Source organism: Rattus norvegicus, chromosome 11, assembly GCF_021556685.1.
Source record: "Rattus norvegicus strain SHRSP/BbbUtx chromosome 11, alternate assembly SHRSP_T2T, whole genome shotgun sequence".
In the NCBI taxonomy this organism is placed as follows: Eukaryota; Metazoa; Chordata; class Mammalia; order Rodentia; family Muridae; genus Rattus; species Rattus norvegicus.
Genome location: NC_141544.1, coordinates 45,576,407 through 45,591,265, shown reverse-complemented (window position 1 = coordinate 45,591,265; position 14,859 = coordinate 45,576,407). Strand labels below are relative to the sequence as shown.

Genomic DNA, 14,859 nt, shown 5'->3' with positions numbered 1-14,859 from the left:
CCTGTGACTCCAGTTCCAGGGGACCCAGGACCCTCTTCTAACCTCTGGGGGTGCTGCACGCATGTGCATGTGCTCCCACACAGACATAGCCTCATACATATAAAATAAGAATTAAAAATTAAAACCCTTTTGTCATGATACTTCCCCCTCCCCCTCTTCCCTCCCCCTCCATACTCCCTCCCTCCCCATGCCCCTCCCCCTCATCTCACCCTCCCCTCCCAATCTCCTCCACCTCTTCCCTCTCCCTCTTCCCTCCTCCTCTCCCTCCTCCCTCCCTTTCTTCTCTCTCCCCCTCATCCCTTCCCTCCCCCCTCTCCTCCCCTCTCCCCTCCCCTTACCCTCCCCCCCCTCTCCCCTTCCCTTCTTCCCCCCTTCTTCTCCCCCTCTCCCACCAACTCTCCTGCCACACGGCTTTCACCACACACATATGCTGCACTGAACTGAAGGATAAAGGCTGTTGGCTGGCATGGCTAACAAAGAGGCCATTTGAAAAACTCTTTATGCTCTATTTCCAGACAAACACACTGTTGGAATTCCTACTTGAGAGAGAGCACCAGCAATTTAAAGATCAGGGCCTATGAGAAACATTCGGGCCTAGCCAGTATTTATCAGTGCAGCCCATGGGCACTGGAGAGATGGCTCAGTGGTTAAGAGCACTGGCTGCTCTCACAGAGGACCTAGGTTTGGTTAGTACACACATGTCAGCTCTCAACCATTCATAACTCCAGTCCCAGGGATTCAACTTCCTCCGACCTCTGTGGGCCCTGCACGAATATGGTGCCCAGACATACATGCAGACAAAACACCCATACATATAATTTATTTTTCAAAATAATAATCCAGCCCACAAACCTTGTAGGGATGTAGCTTAATCCTTCCTGTGATATCGTTTCCGAGTGCTGAGGAGCCAAAGTTGTCTCACCGCTGAGCTATCATAGCTAGCAGGTATGAACTGACAGTGTAGAACACAGGAAATTAGCTCAAGGGGGCTAGCCTGGGTTGCAGATGCATGAGTTTGCTGACAGAAAGAGCAAGCCTCCTGCCTCAGTCGCTGCAACCCTGCATGTGGATTCTTCTGCTTTTCACTCAACCACGTGGTGCTGTAAAGAAGACTCGAAGTTCACCACTCAGGAGGCTAGAGCGGAACAACCATGGGGCGGGGGGCTAGCCAGGGCTACAGGGTAGGAGAGTTTCAGACAAGTATTAAATATAATAAAACAAGGTAAACTGTGTGCTCAGAGGGAAAACCTAAGTCAAGGCAGAGACCTGCATGCTTCACGTACAGCAGGGGAGAAACACACCCGTGGGACTGCAGGAGGAAAATGTTGAAGCTGTAGTCAGTGTTGACGGTGTGTTCGGTAGCCTCTCTAGTCTTGCTCCAACCAGTATAGTTGTCACTGGTTACAAGCAGCTACTGAGTAATAGCAGCCAGACAAAAAAGGCTGAGACGTGCTGTAGGCGTAAGACACGCATAGGCCTCTTAAAATATGACTTAAAAAAGAAAGATAGAAAATATCTAATTTTGTATTGACAACAGGTTTAAATAATGGTTAGATAAACCATGATGAGCGTTTCTGTTGGGCTGGTGAGATGGGTGGCAGATAAAGGTGTTTGCTGCCAAATCCTGGCAACTTGAATGTGAGCTCAGGCCCCATGCGTCGGAAGCGGAGAAGCAAAAACAAGTCCCAGGAGTTGTTCCCTGACCTTCTCCACGCAAGCTGCAGCGCGCATGCGCACACAAGACACCAATGAATCGATGCTAATTAACTAACGGGTTACTTAGTTATTGCCACCTGCTTGTTTACTAAAGTAGAAAACACGGCTGTTGGGAAGGTCTGGGTCACATGCATGCGTTGCGTTGTTTCTGCAGAATGAGAGAGAGGTGATTCCCGGCCGGTTTATCTATGGCGGTTATGGGCACCATGGCACGTGCCTGCCAGGCTCCGTGGCCCTAGAGGATCGGCTGTGTCCTGGCCACATCTTAGTTCCAATAGGGAGGGGAAAGGCTGCTTCTGTGCACATTCCGGTTTCCCTTCTGGAACATGTATCCAGTGAGCTTGAGGCCACGTGAGAGATCCTAAAAGAATGTCTAAAGGAATGAGGAGAGGAGGGCAGTGAGTGGGAAGAGGAGAGGGGAGAGAGGAGAGAGGGAGGGAGGAGCTAGAGTCTCACTGTGCAGCCCTATCTACCCTAGAACATATAGACCAGGCTGGCCTCAGCTTCTGCCTTCCCAATGCTGAGATTAAAGGTGGGTACCACCTCACCCGGCAAGAGAAAGCTAGATAAAAGTACTAGCCACACCTCCTGCCCTGGTCTTAATTCGGTCTCCTTCCAAAGGTCTCAAGCTTTACTGTCTCACAGGGGATTGGGGCCCTGACAGAGGGCTTTCCCAGCATAAGCCAAATGTTCAGCCCATTAACAACGGTTTAAAGAGCCCTTCTGCGATGACTGACTTGCTATGAATTCATATTTTATAATGTTATCTACAAAGAGCCTTTCAGTAGTCTGTCTAAAAGGTTATGCTGGACACAGGTTTGGTGGGAGACCCAAGAGCTTCCAGAGACCTTGTCAGCTATAGGTGTGGGTCTTGGACCAGCAGCTACCATGACGTCACTGGAAGCTTGTTGGAAATGAAGTCTTGGGTCTCTCCCCAGACCTGCTGAGTCAGAGTCTCTGGTTAATCAGAGCCCTGGGGCTTCCCATCACACTTGTTTTGTGCAGTGGTAGCCAACAAAGTGAAATCTGAGTTAGGCAGCCTCACGGACAAGGTATGCAAGCATCCAGGGGTCATGTGCACAGCATGTCCAAATGTATTTGTGTGCGTGGGGGTGGGGGGTGTGACTCAGAAGAGAATAGGTATTATACAGTGTCTTTGTAGGAACTCAGTGAAAAGACTTCTGCTCCCTGGGGGCCCCAGAACAAACTGTATGCTAGACAAAGCATGGAGAGTCAGAATAGCAAGTTTACCACAATCAGAACTTTTGGAAAATGTGGCTTGATTATGCGGATTCCGACTGCTGGTGCCCTCACTTACCCAAGCACAGGAAGCGTCTCCTGAGCCTATGAAGAGAACCTAAGGTCAGTGTGCTAGTTGTCCATTGCTGTCAAACCACACGTTTAAAAGCCTCTGTTTAATGAACACCCAGTTAGTAGCTCACAGTTCTCTTAAGTCAGCACACTAGTCTCCCTGGGTTCTCCATCAAGAGGTTGGCCAAGCTAAACCCTTAACTTGAGACTTTAGGGGGAAATGTTCCTCCAAGGTCACGCAGGTAGCTGATGGAATTCAGTTCTATAAACCTCAGAATGACAGGTCCTGCTTCCTTGCTGGCTGGCTGCCAGAGCGAGGGTCAGAACATTAGGACGGCTCCTCTCTCTCTCTCTCTCTCTCTCTCTCTCTCTCTCTCTCTCTCTCTCTCTCTCTCTCTCTCATCCTCTGTCTTCTTCAGCTCCAGCAACAGCTGTTTCCTTTGGCTACATTGTAGCAACTAGGATGGTCTCTGCTGGCTGACTCAAGACCAACTGATTAGCAACCTTAACTACTGTGAAAAGCCCTCTCTCTGTTCCCTGTTCATAACCAGCTCTTATGGGCTCCTCTCCCTCACTGTCCTGGTTAGAATGGACAATCTTAAGGGTCTATTTTAGGATTCTGCCTCATATACCCGCTCCTGCTTCCTAAGCTGCTGGTGGGGTAATTGAATCTCTCATGGTAGAGAATAGATGGGCTGTGGAAAAGGGCCAAGGATTGCACACTGAGGAATGCTGTTCCGCACAGAAACCTGAAGCCAGGGGAAGGTGGCCTCTTACCAGCCTCGCCCTCCATCAGTCCAATAGCTGAGACACCAAGTATGGTTCAAAGGTCATCTGGGAGACATGGAGACCATAGTGAATGACCCATGAGAAGGAATCTAACCTGAGAAGCCTGACACATCCCTCCATGACTGGGACAGGAAGGTGCTCCTTAATCCTGCAGCACTGAACTGAAGGGCTTGCACTGGGCTCGGAGTATGTAGAGAAACAAGGTTAGCAGAAGCCTGTGAGAAGGACTGGTCTAGAAATGCTGTGGCAAGCGCTTGTCAGGGTCTGTTTGCAAGAAATCTGACAAGAGATCAGAGAATTAGCCCTGGGGTGGGAGCAGTTGGGATGGACATAGGAAGAGGAGAGAAATCATAACAACCAAAGCAAAACTACACAGAGGGCTTAGCAACCAAAGGAATGGAAACAGGAGTACGTCCATGGGTTCAAATCCAGAGACTTGGTGTGACTGCAATGAAAGTGGCAGTGGCAAAGCCTAGCTCGAAGTACAGTACTCAATCCTCAAGTGCCCCCCCACACACACATTCACATACATGCATACATACATGCACACATATGTACACACATGCCCACACACAGACACATAAGCATGTACATATACATACTCATGAACACACATGTACATATACATACACATGCACACACATATGCATATATACACATGCACACACATATACACAAATACATGCATGCACACTCACACAAACATGTACATATACATACACACATGCACACACATATACATACATACACACATGTACACACATATACACACATACATGCATGCACACTCACACAAACACATACATATACATACACACGTGCACACACATATACATGCATACACACATATACACACATACATGCATGCACACTCACACACACACACACACACACATACACACTACAGTACATGTACTCACATGCATACGGCATTGATCTTTCTCCTCTGCCATCCCACCGAGTTCCCTCTCTTCTCCCAAAGCCCTTCCTCCCTTCCCTGAGTCATATTCACCTCTCTGCTCTCTGCTCTGTTTCTGCTGCTCCTGCTAAAAGGAATCTCACCCAGTCAAGGTCACAAGAAATGGGTTCTCCCTGTAGATAAACTCAGTCATTCTTCTTGCCTGATCCTCATGGCCACACCAGAACTTTTGGGACATGGTGTCCTTGTGCAAACTCCTGTGTCCGTATGGTGTCTAAGACCTTCTTCATCTTTCCCTCCCTAGCTCAGCCTCAGTGGAGCCCCACTGACCACACCTCTTTAGTACCCTCTTCTTACTTAACACACTCTCTGTGCAGCTACTGCAGACATGGTGCAGCTGCTCATGAGATCAGACCTGAATCATCAATGCCCAATCTTAGTGCCCACCTCCATCCTTCTTCTCTGGGCTTTACTCCCCTGCTACTAATAGTCAGACACCAGGCAAATATGCTTCCTTCTCTCTCCCCTTCACCCTCTCTTCCTTCTTGGTTGCTCCCATGTTGACTCCTAGCCTTAGGATTCCATGTCCTACAGCTGCAGTAGCTCCCGGCTCCCCTGTCTGTCTGCTCCTGTCCCCTGTACACTTTCAGTGGGTCCAATTTTCTAAAGTACCCATTAGGCTGCTTCCATGGCTGGATTGGACCCTGTTGCCCTCACAGTGAGGTTCAGTCCTTTCAGGTGATGTGGGCTACCACACCCCATCCTCCAGGAGCTGACCTCAAACCTACTCAGTCTCTCCTGGAATTGGCACAGTGACCTGATTCGCAAGTGCCTAGCTTTGCTCTCTACCATCCTCCTCCCTGGAGCACCTGCTTCCAGCTCACCTACCTCCCTGGGCCCTTCCTCAAGGATTCAGAAAGGATAATCTCCGTTCATCTTCTAAGTCAATCGCACATTGCCTGTATCAGGACCAAAGCCTCTCCTTAGCACCCCAGTTACTGCTGGCCCCTTCTTCCCTTGTCACTTCCCTCTTGTTCTCTGGGCCATGCACACATGCTTACCAGTGGCCATGATACCCCATTTGCTGTCTGTTATTTTTTCTTTGTCATCAGTGAGCCTAGAACCCTGGCTGACACATGAGAACCATTATAGGGAGGTTGAAAGGAAGAAAATCAAGTGTTTCGTGAGAGTCTATGAGTTGCCATCCGGAAAGACTAGAGGTCAGCAAAGACTAAAAGCCCGTTGTGAATTTTAAAAATCTCTCAACCAAATAGAGTGATAAGAAAATGGCTTTAGGGTAGGAATTCTACATATTTGAGATGTGCACATGAAATTTTTTTGAGATATTTTCTAATGAAGACAAGACACGGGAGGAGAGAGGTAAAAGATGACGTGGCTAACAAGAGTTAAATTTTCTCAAAGCTGCCATTTGTACCTAAGAAGAAACGTGGCTGATCCATGCCTATGGGTGTGCATGGACATGTGCATGCATGTGACTCTGTGTCCACGCGTGTGCATGTGAGTGTGTACCTGTGCCTGTGTGTGTACACACTCAAATCTGCATGCGTACATGGGTGTGCATGCATGTCCAGAGGGAAGTTTCCCAAGCTCCCTAAAGGGGAAGCTCCTCGCCTATAAATTGGGAGTGACAGTAGGATTTCCAGGATTAAGCGGGACGAGTATCCAATCACCACCTGCCATATGATGGCTGATGGTGTGCAGTGGGAACAGAAGAGAGATCATGACAGACACAAACCTGTCTTATGTAGCTTCCATTAATGAGTACGTAGCCTCTCATCTCTCTCCCAGCTCCAGGCATCCTATACAGCTCCTGGAGTCGGGAATCCCTTCATAGTTTCACAGGTTTGCCTCTATTCACTTTATTTACTTCCCTGAGGTCAGCCAGTTTCTCTGTGTCCTCCAGCTGATATCACCCGAGTGAAGAAAGTTTTTAACAGTAGCACGGTCCTCTCCAAACACAGTCCCTTTTCCCAGGTTTTTAGGATAGAAGTACTTTGGCTTTTCCCTAAGAATTGTCGAGGTATTAAGTGTGTACACAAACACCTGCTCTCTGTCCCAGCTTCTCAGCCTGACCTGAAGAGGTGTCTCTGGGTCTCATGAGAGAATGCCCAAGGGGTTCGGTTCCACCAGGTCTTTGGAATAAGTTTACCTGGTCTGGTCCATCCTACTGGGTCAATCTCTCAGGACCAATCCTCACCAGTGGGAACCAAGCCTTAACTTCAGAGTCCATTTGTTATTTCTTACCTTATCTTACCTTGATAATTAGTGCAAATTGTTCTGCCCCTACTCTGTTTACAAAAGAAAACTTTAGGGAGCTACCTTACGTCCTTGTAAACTGTGATCTTTTAAAATTATTTTTAGGATGTTCCTTAGAGGCCACACATTGAAGCCACTCAGTCTTTCATTAGAGGGCAGTTCTGTGGAAGTCGTCCTTATTTTATTTAATCTATTTGGCTTTGACAAAAAATATATGACTAGGGAGTTGTAAATCTTGTCCTCCTGCCTGTTTAAACAGCGTCTGAAAATCTAAAGTAATTAGCTTTTCTTCTCCTTCTCCTTCTCCTTCTCCTTCTCCTTCTCCTTCTCCTTCTTCTTCCTCCTCCTCCTCCCCTCCTCCTCTTCTTCCACTTCCTCTTTTTCCTCTTCCTCTTCCTGTTCTTCCTCCTCCCTCTCTTCCTCCTCCTCCTCCTCCTCCTCCTCCCCTCCTCCTCCCTCTCATCCTCCTACTCCCTACCCAGATCCTAAGGCTTTGAGGCTGACCATATGCCCTTGCTGTCACTGGGTGCTGACCCCTGTCAGTGTGCAAGGCTGAGGGTAATTTCTAACTCACATTATCTGTAAATACCTAAGGGAAAGAGCACAGTTTCCCCATAGGCTTTCCGGTACCTTAGAAGCAGCAGAGAACGCTTCATCCTGGGATCTTATGATGATTCCCAACAATATTTAAGGCTGTGTCATTTCAAGAATGAGTGGTGTCAGTGTAAACAAACTGCTTTCCTAGCTGAAAAAAAAAAGGGGGGGGGGGAGCCAGCAACTGGGAAGTGTTTCTGAAATGTCCTATCACCAGAGGGAAGCAATTGGAATACGGAAGCACCAGCTAGTCTCTTTTAGAAAATGTATTCTGAAGTGTTTATTTGGATAAACACTGGCTTTAAGGAAATCAATTGCTTTGACCGATACTCAGATTTTTTTTTTCCTCCTTATGCTTTCTCTGCCATGTTACTGATTTTAAAACCATTCTGTATTAAGCTGGGATTTGGAATTTAATCTCACCTGGAGTTCTGAGTCATCCCCAGAGCCTTAGTAAATAATTCACACGTGTTCATGCATGCAGCCCAGAGTGACTGAGACACAGAGATTCAGCATTCCGAATCCAGAGTGGGCAGAAAGCACATAAAACCACGTGCTAGGCAGATCAGAGTTCGCTTATTTGGTGATCTACTGTTTTATTTTTGCGCCAGTGATGATGGATTTATTTGGACCAGGATATAAAACTCCCAATGCTCAAAAATATGGCAAGCAGTGAAATTAAAAAATAAATAAATAAAAGAATTCAGTAATCTGTTTATTAAAGCTGCCGTGTATTGTAATTAGAATGAAAGTCTTAGCTTTCAGGTTATTCACAGGATTATCACTATTTTTCTATATTCTATGATTTTAGAGTGCACACATAAAGTGGGTGGGTCCTAGTGAGGTTCGAGGTGTGTTAGGTTCCAATTTATATTTTTATGAAATATATATTCATACACATATACGTGTGATTTTCTGTTGATGTGTTTCTATATATACTTCATGATATTGTTTTACCAAATAATTAAAGCTTTTTTGCTGATTCGAATATACTTAAAAGGAGCAATTCACATTGTAGCTGTCATACCACATAAAATACCCCAATGAAATCTTAAGTGATACCTTCAGTTCTACGGCGTTCACCATTCACACATTCTGCTGTTATTAAATGACTATATGACTCTCTGAAAAAAAATGGCTTGGCTTCTATCAGCTATGACAGAGTTTATTACACTTGTTAGAGCAACGGTGACGCAAAATTTTATGAGGGTAAAGTGTTTACTAAGCACCCCAAATTTTGTGGGGGAGAAATAGTTTAAGTTTGGTGCATGGGGGTGGGGGGGCTAGGTTAGTTATGAAGTTGTAGTTAAGTGTCCCCACAGCCCAGCATAAAAATACTCAGAGAGAGGGGATGCCACACAAGAATTCAGGAGTTTGGTTCTCCTAGTAAACAAATGTGACAAATGAAGTAATCACAAAAATTCTTCAGAAGGGAGAAAAGTGTAATTAGTTTCAATGTGGAAAGCCAGACAGTGTGGACAGCTAGTCACTTACGCAATGGTTGCCGCTCACTGAAATTGGGTTCAATGTCTATGAAGGTACAAACTGCCTGGGGTTGGTCTAGAACCACAGTAGGATAAACTCTCTGAAGAAGAGGAGGAGAAGAAGAAGAAATAATAACTTTAAAACTATGATGTACTTAGAATCCTATTTGGACAGTAGAACATTACTCTGGAGGGGTAATTTTGATTGAAGAGAACTGTTATTACATACACTTTATTTTGGAGATGATTTCATAGGACAAGCCTTTGGTTTTCTGAGGCCACTTATCACCAATGAGGATGTAGAAAAATACGTCAATGAACCCCTCTGTCCTCCATTGAAATGCTTTGCCTGAACCAAATATTACTTTTTAAATTCGTGGTAGAAAGTACAAATTCCATTGTGCTCACTTTTAAACTCCCCCAGCAACAAATTTGTTAGACTGTCACACAGTAGCAGCTTAAATCTTTCCCTTGCAGTTTTTTTTTCTATCCTGTAAATTTTAGTGTCATTTTGGGGGAAGCCTGGAAGTGAAAGTTGTAAACCTTTCCTTTAGCTCTTGGTGAGGCAAGAGAGGGAAAGTGTTCATTGACGCTGAAATGTGCGCTCTGGGTGGGAAGGAATTCTTCATTTTCCTGTCCCGTTGCAGGACTTACATGTACTCTGATCAAAGCTCTGAGGGCTGTGGTCACCCTGCCCCTCAGTTGAGTCCCAGCTGCGTGCTCGCTGTTTGCTATTCGGCAGTACAGAGGGGCAATGATTTTATTTGTTTGTGCTTTTCAAATATGCGTCGAGTGGCTCAGTGACAACCCGCACAGGTCCAGGGATGCCCGAGGCCGGGTTTTTGGAGCTTTTCGTTGCTATAGCATAGTCGTCCGGCTTTGAACTTAGTAACTCAGCTGAGCAGCGCTCAAGGTGCGGACCTTAAAAGCTAAACTCGGTGTATGCGGTCCTGTAACCGCCTTTCCTAGGCTTCTGCCAGACAGACAACCCTAAACTCCGTGCCCGGGTTTGAGGGTTTAAGCAGGGGCTTGACTCCAAGGGGCTTCCTTTAACCCTTTGAAGGGCTGGAGAGGCACCCCTTTTCCTGGAGTCAAGGTCCAGTGTTGTCGCTGCCACACTCTTCTGATCCAGCTCCGTCTCAGTGGGTCCCTGCGGATGTGCTTGGCTGTGGCCCCAGGAGCACTAGATCTGAAGTTGGCCTCTTAGAAAATGCATTTGAGGGGAGCCTAGCTAGCTATATGAGGGAGTCTGGCTTCCACTGGCCATGAACTCTCCAGTAGAGCCAGCACACCAGAACCTGGCCGCTCTAGGAAGCTGTGGCCCCGGAAGGGGAGTGCGGGCCGCGGGATGGTGACTGCTAACTCTAACATCGCTAAGCAAGGGGGAGGTAGGCGTAGGTAGGGAACACTGACACCTGGAATGGGACTTCTTAGAGATTCATTCTGAAAGAAAAGCAAAGATTTTTTTTTCTTCCCAAAGCTCCTGGTTCCCCCCAAACGCCAGGGGAACACTGAGCTTTTTTTTCCCTGCTGGCATGATCTTAGTGCTTTAGGAGGGAAGTCCGGCCCACTCGGGAAAATACAGAAGGCTGGGGAACTTCTCTGCCGCTCTCTGGACACCTAAAGAACTCATGGTCCTGAACTAGCATAGGACAGAGCCCAGGCAAAGAAGCTTTGAGAAGAAATGAGACCCTAATTTCCGTGAATCGCGACAGGAGAGACCCACCAGCCGGGGGATTCCTATGCAGGCTGGCCCGGATACCACCTCTGAGCGACCGGTGCGCTTAGGTGGATTCTGGTGTCCGCTTCCTAATGTTTTTTTCCCAAATTCACTAGATAGACCCTAAGGCTCTCCAGGTGAGACAGATCCCCGAACCATCCGGGTGTGCCCATTGCCCAGCTCAGCTTCCCAGGGCGCCTAACGAGGGCCGCTGCTGCCCCCTGGCGTCCACCCCGAGCCCCGACATGACGGTGAAAGGCCTGCTGGGTGCTCCACACCACCAGCTCCTACCCGCCTGGGGCAGGAGAAGCTGCCCCAAACTCCCAACCAGGCCTCCGTGCCCGGACCTCCACATCTTCTTCCTCCTCCACTGAACCCTGGCTGCGCGGATGCGTATGGAGGGAAGATACACGCGGGGACCAGCCAGGGACCCGAGCACAGATGGAAGTGGAGGGGTTCGGTCATGTGTGGACAGTAGCGGGGCTCCATGGAATGGGTAGTACGAAGTCCCGGAGGAAGCAAGGCCCAGGAGAAGTAAGGGAACCACGAAGGGCACAGGCCAGCTGCTCTGGCTGGGGACAGCAGCGGGTCGCGCGCCAAGCAGAACGGGACCTTAAAGCTCGGCGAAAATGCCCTCGGCGCCGCGGGGACGGACAAGATGGGGGAGGTGCCCCCACAGTGCGCCAGCGGGGTGGGTTCAGCTCCCGAAGGAAAGCTCCGGCCTCCTCCCGGAGCTGGAGGGTGGATTCGAGCTCGGGAATTCGGGGTGGCCTGGATCCCCGAATGCTTTCAACTTTTTTTGTGGTAGTCTAGGGGTTCTTGGAGGCCTTGGTTAGAAAACTCTCCTTCCCGGCCGCTGCGCACACTCAGAACGCGGCGCGCTGCGTAATCAAGCCGCAGCCCAGCCGCAGAGAAAAGACACTAAATAAAGCAACTGTACCACGGAGAGGATGCTTAAAACCCAAAACTTCTGCGGCGGAGCAGCGGCTGGCCGTATTTAAATGACCCTGTGCCACTGCACCTCAGCTACCAGTCAGGCCCAGGGAGGCGCTCAGAGCCTCCCCAACCGGGCCATCAGCCCTCCGGCCCTCTTGCGGCCGAAACCCACCCTGTCCTCTCAGGACCCGGAGCCTGGGCCCACGGACTGCAGTGCAAGGCTGCCTGGGGACCATTCCGGGATGCCAGCCCGGGTCCCCGGAGCCCGGAGGTGGCAGCTATGTGTCCAGGGCGCTCAGGGCGTCTCCCTGCCTCAGATCTCTGGGCCCCGGGCTTCTCCGGGCGCAGCTCGCGGTGCCCAAGCCCGACCGGTCTCTCGATTCCCGTTTCGGGGTCTCCGGGACCGTGGCCGCCGGTGGCGCCGCCGCGCCCCTCAAACCCACCCAAAGCCAGTGTGGCAGTGCCACCCTGCGCGTGGCTGCCTGGCGTGGAGTCTAAACCTGGGCCTGGCTTCGGGCAAACGTGGCTGCGTGTGCATGTGTGTGCGGGGTCGGCGTGGGTGCCGGAGCTGGGGGCGGTAGGGGCTGCCACCCAGTCCGGGCCGGGGCGGCGTACAGTAGCGCGCGGGGGCGCGCGGGCCAATTCCAGGAGCGCGGCAGCCGGCCGCGCCCAGCCTGATACCGGAAAGGCCTGTGATTGGCCGTCGGTCTCCCCTATGCAAACGAGCTGAGGGAATGGAATTCCTCGGGCCGGGCTTACAGTAAAAGCACGTTCATTTCCAGGCACTCTCATTCATAGAGCCAGCGGGCGCGGGCAGGACGGGCGCCCCGCGGCCGGACCCAGCCAGGGCACCACGCCGCCCGGCCCCGCGGCTGGCACTTCCATCCTGAGCTACCGGAGACGCAAGAAAGTCACCCTTTGCCGCTCTTCTTAGATCTGCGTTGGACCTCCTTGTTTTCCTTTTCTTTTTGTTTTTCCTTTCTTACTTTTGAATGAACCGGCGTCTAGGCTTTGGATGTTTCAACTTTTCTCCTGGCTGTAAACTTTTCTCCGATTGTTTCTTTTGACAACTGCGGGAGAAAGTGTTCCGGGCTTCCAGGCGAGCGGTGAAGTTGCGTGTGCGTGGCAGGGTGCGTGGGAGTGAGCGTGTGTAACTCGAGTCTACTGGTCTACGGCGCCTCCTCCCAGGCCCGCTCCACCTGCTGCGGTTACACGGTGCTCGCTCGTGGGTATTTGTGCGCCCCAGCAGAAAACCAGCCAGCGCCGGGCGACGTTGGAGGAAGATCATCTTGCTACTGCCAGAGTCTGGGCTGACTCACTCAACCAATGTAGACAGTGGCTGACTTCCGAAGAGTGCATGTCTGCCTGTGTGTGTGTGACCCAACTGCGGCTCAACTCCCACCAAACCACAGGATCAGCCACAAACTTAACCATCGTTCCCAAACCAGAGTCCTCAGCTGTGGGAAGCTCTACCCTGAGTGTCATCGAATTTGATTTTTTTTTTAAGATTAGCTAGAGATCTTCGTAAAGTACTGACCATTTATTTGGCCAGAATTTATTGAGAGAATAATGACAAGTGCTTCTATCCCAGTCTTCTAACTACTGAAGCTGATTTTCAAGGCTACTTAAAAAAAAAAAAAAACTGCGGCGAACATTAATGGATTTCTGTTGTGTTTAAATTCTCTACAGATTGTATTGTAAATATTTTATGAAGTAGATCATGTGTATATATCTATATATACGAGCACATACATTAGTAGCACAATCTTTGAAAGTTGGCGGCTCTCGCTTTTGAGAACGAAGTGAGTTTTTCATGGTAAGAGGGGCGCTCTGTATGGAAGACACTCCCAAGTTTTGTATTTTGTTGAGACTTTAAACAAAACTGACCCGCAAGAAAGAAAAACAAACTGACAGGCAATGAACTGCTGGAACTTCCAAATCTAGTTTGTTTTTTTTTTTTCTGGTCATTTTTTTTTTAATTCTGCGCATAAATATTTTAGGACGCATACGGGAATTTTGCCTCCGGGACCGTTTGTAATAGCCAAAGACTGAACTCCAAACTCTGAAAGCGAGGCTCCTTGGGGCATTTGACTTTGAATTCTGGGTTGCCCACTTTTCAGTGCACTAAGCGGCCAGTTGCTAACCCTGCCTGGGTGTAAGGCCGATCCGCGTAACTAGATCTCAGTCCTGCTACCCCCACAACCCTCCGGTAGTAATAAAGGCTCCTGAACTTGTATGTTGGTCTCCCGGGAGCAGCTTGCAGAAGATCCGAGTCCCTGTCGCCGTCTAGTAGGAGCTGTTTTCAGGGTCCTTACTCAATCGGCTTGTTGTGATGCGTATCCCCGTAGATGCCAGCACGAGCCGCCGCTTCACGCCGCCTTCCACCGCGCTGAGCCCCGGCAAGATGAGCGAGGCGCTGCCGCTGGGCGCCCCGGATGGCGGCGCCGCCCTGGCCAGCAAGCTGAGGAGCGGCGACCGCAGCATGGTGGAGGTACTAGCTGACCACCCCGGCGAGCTAGTCCGCACCGACAGCCCCAACTTCCTCTGCTCCGTGCTGCCCACTCACTGGCGCTGCAACAAGACCCTGCCCATCGCTTTCAAGGTACTCCTGTCTAGAGAGGGTGGCGGGAGGAGCAGGTGGAGGCCGGCCGCTGGCCAGAGTGAGCCTAGGGGGCAGAGGCTAAGGCGGCTTCTAGAGAAGGGTGCTGCCTGTATAAGCCTCTGTTTGGTCCTTCTCACTGAGTTTGGGATGGGGGGGAGGATGCTGCGTTGCCGTGGCGACCCTCGGAAGGGACCCACCTTGGCCACCCGCAGAGGTATCCAAGAGAGAGTTTTGGTTGTTTTGGTTTTTGGTTTTTTTGGGGGGGTTTTTTGTTTTTTGTTTTTTAATTTTTATTTTTTAAGATAATCCCAGAACATCTGCCAAGGACCTTCCTTATCTTTGCTACGAAATTAGAAAAAGTTAGAACCTTGGAGCGGGCCAGTCCATCTTCCTTAGTTAGGCTCCCTGGACCTCTGGATGGACACCCAGACCGTTTCGTATCTCTCAAATGAAGGCATCGGGAAATAAAATAAAAGATGCTTTACTATCTTCCGGTCAGTAAAAATAAACC

At 49.5% G+C, this 14,859-nt stretch overlaps 1 protein-coding gene across 18 annotated transcripts in view; it reads left to right on the top strand.

The window, feature by feature from the left end:
• Positions 1–14,859, top strand: part of Runx1 (RUNX family transcription factor 1) — a 239,814-nt gene that overhangs the window by 130,716 nt on the left and 94,239 nt on the right. For 15 of the 18 annotated variants that reach the window (XM_087576816.1, XM_087576805.1, XM_087576806.1 and 12 more), the window contains one exon: positions 14,095–14,348. In XM_087576816.1, the coding sequence (XP_087432942.1) occupies positions 14,095–14,348 (254 nt within the window). 18 annotated transcript variants of the gene reach the window in all.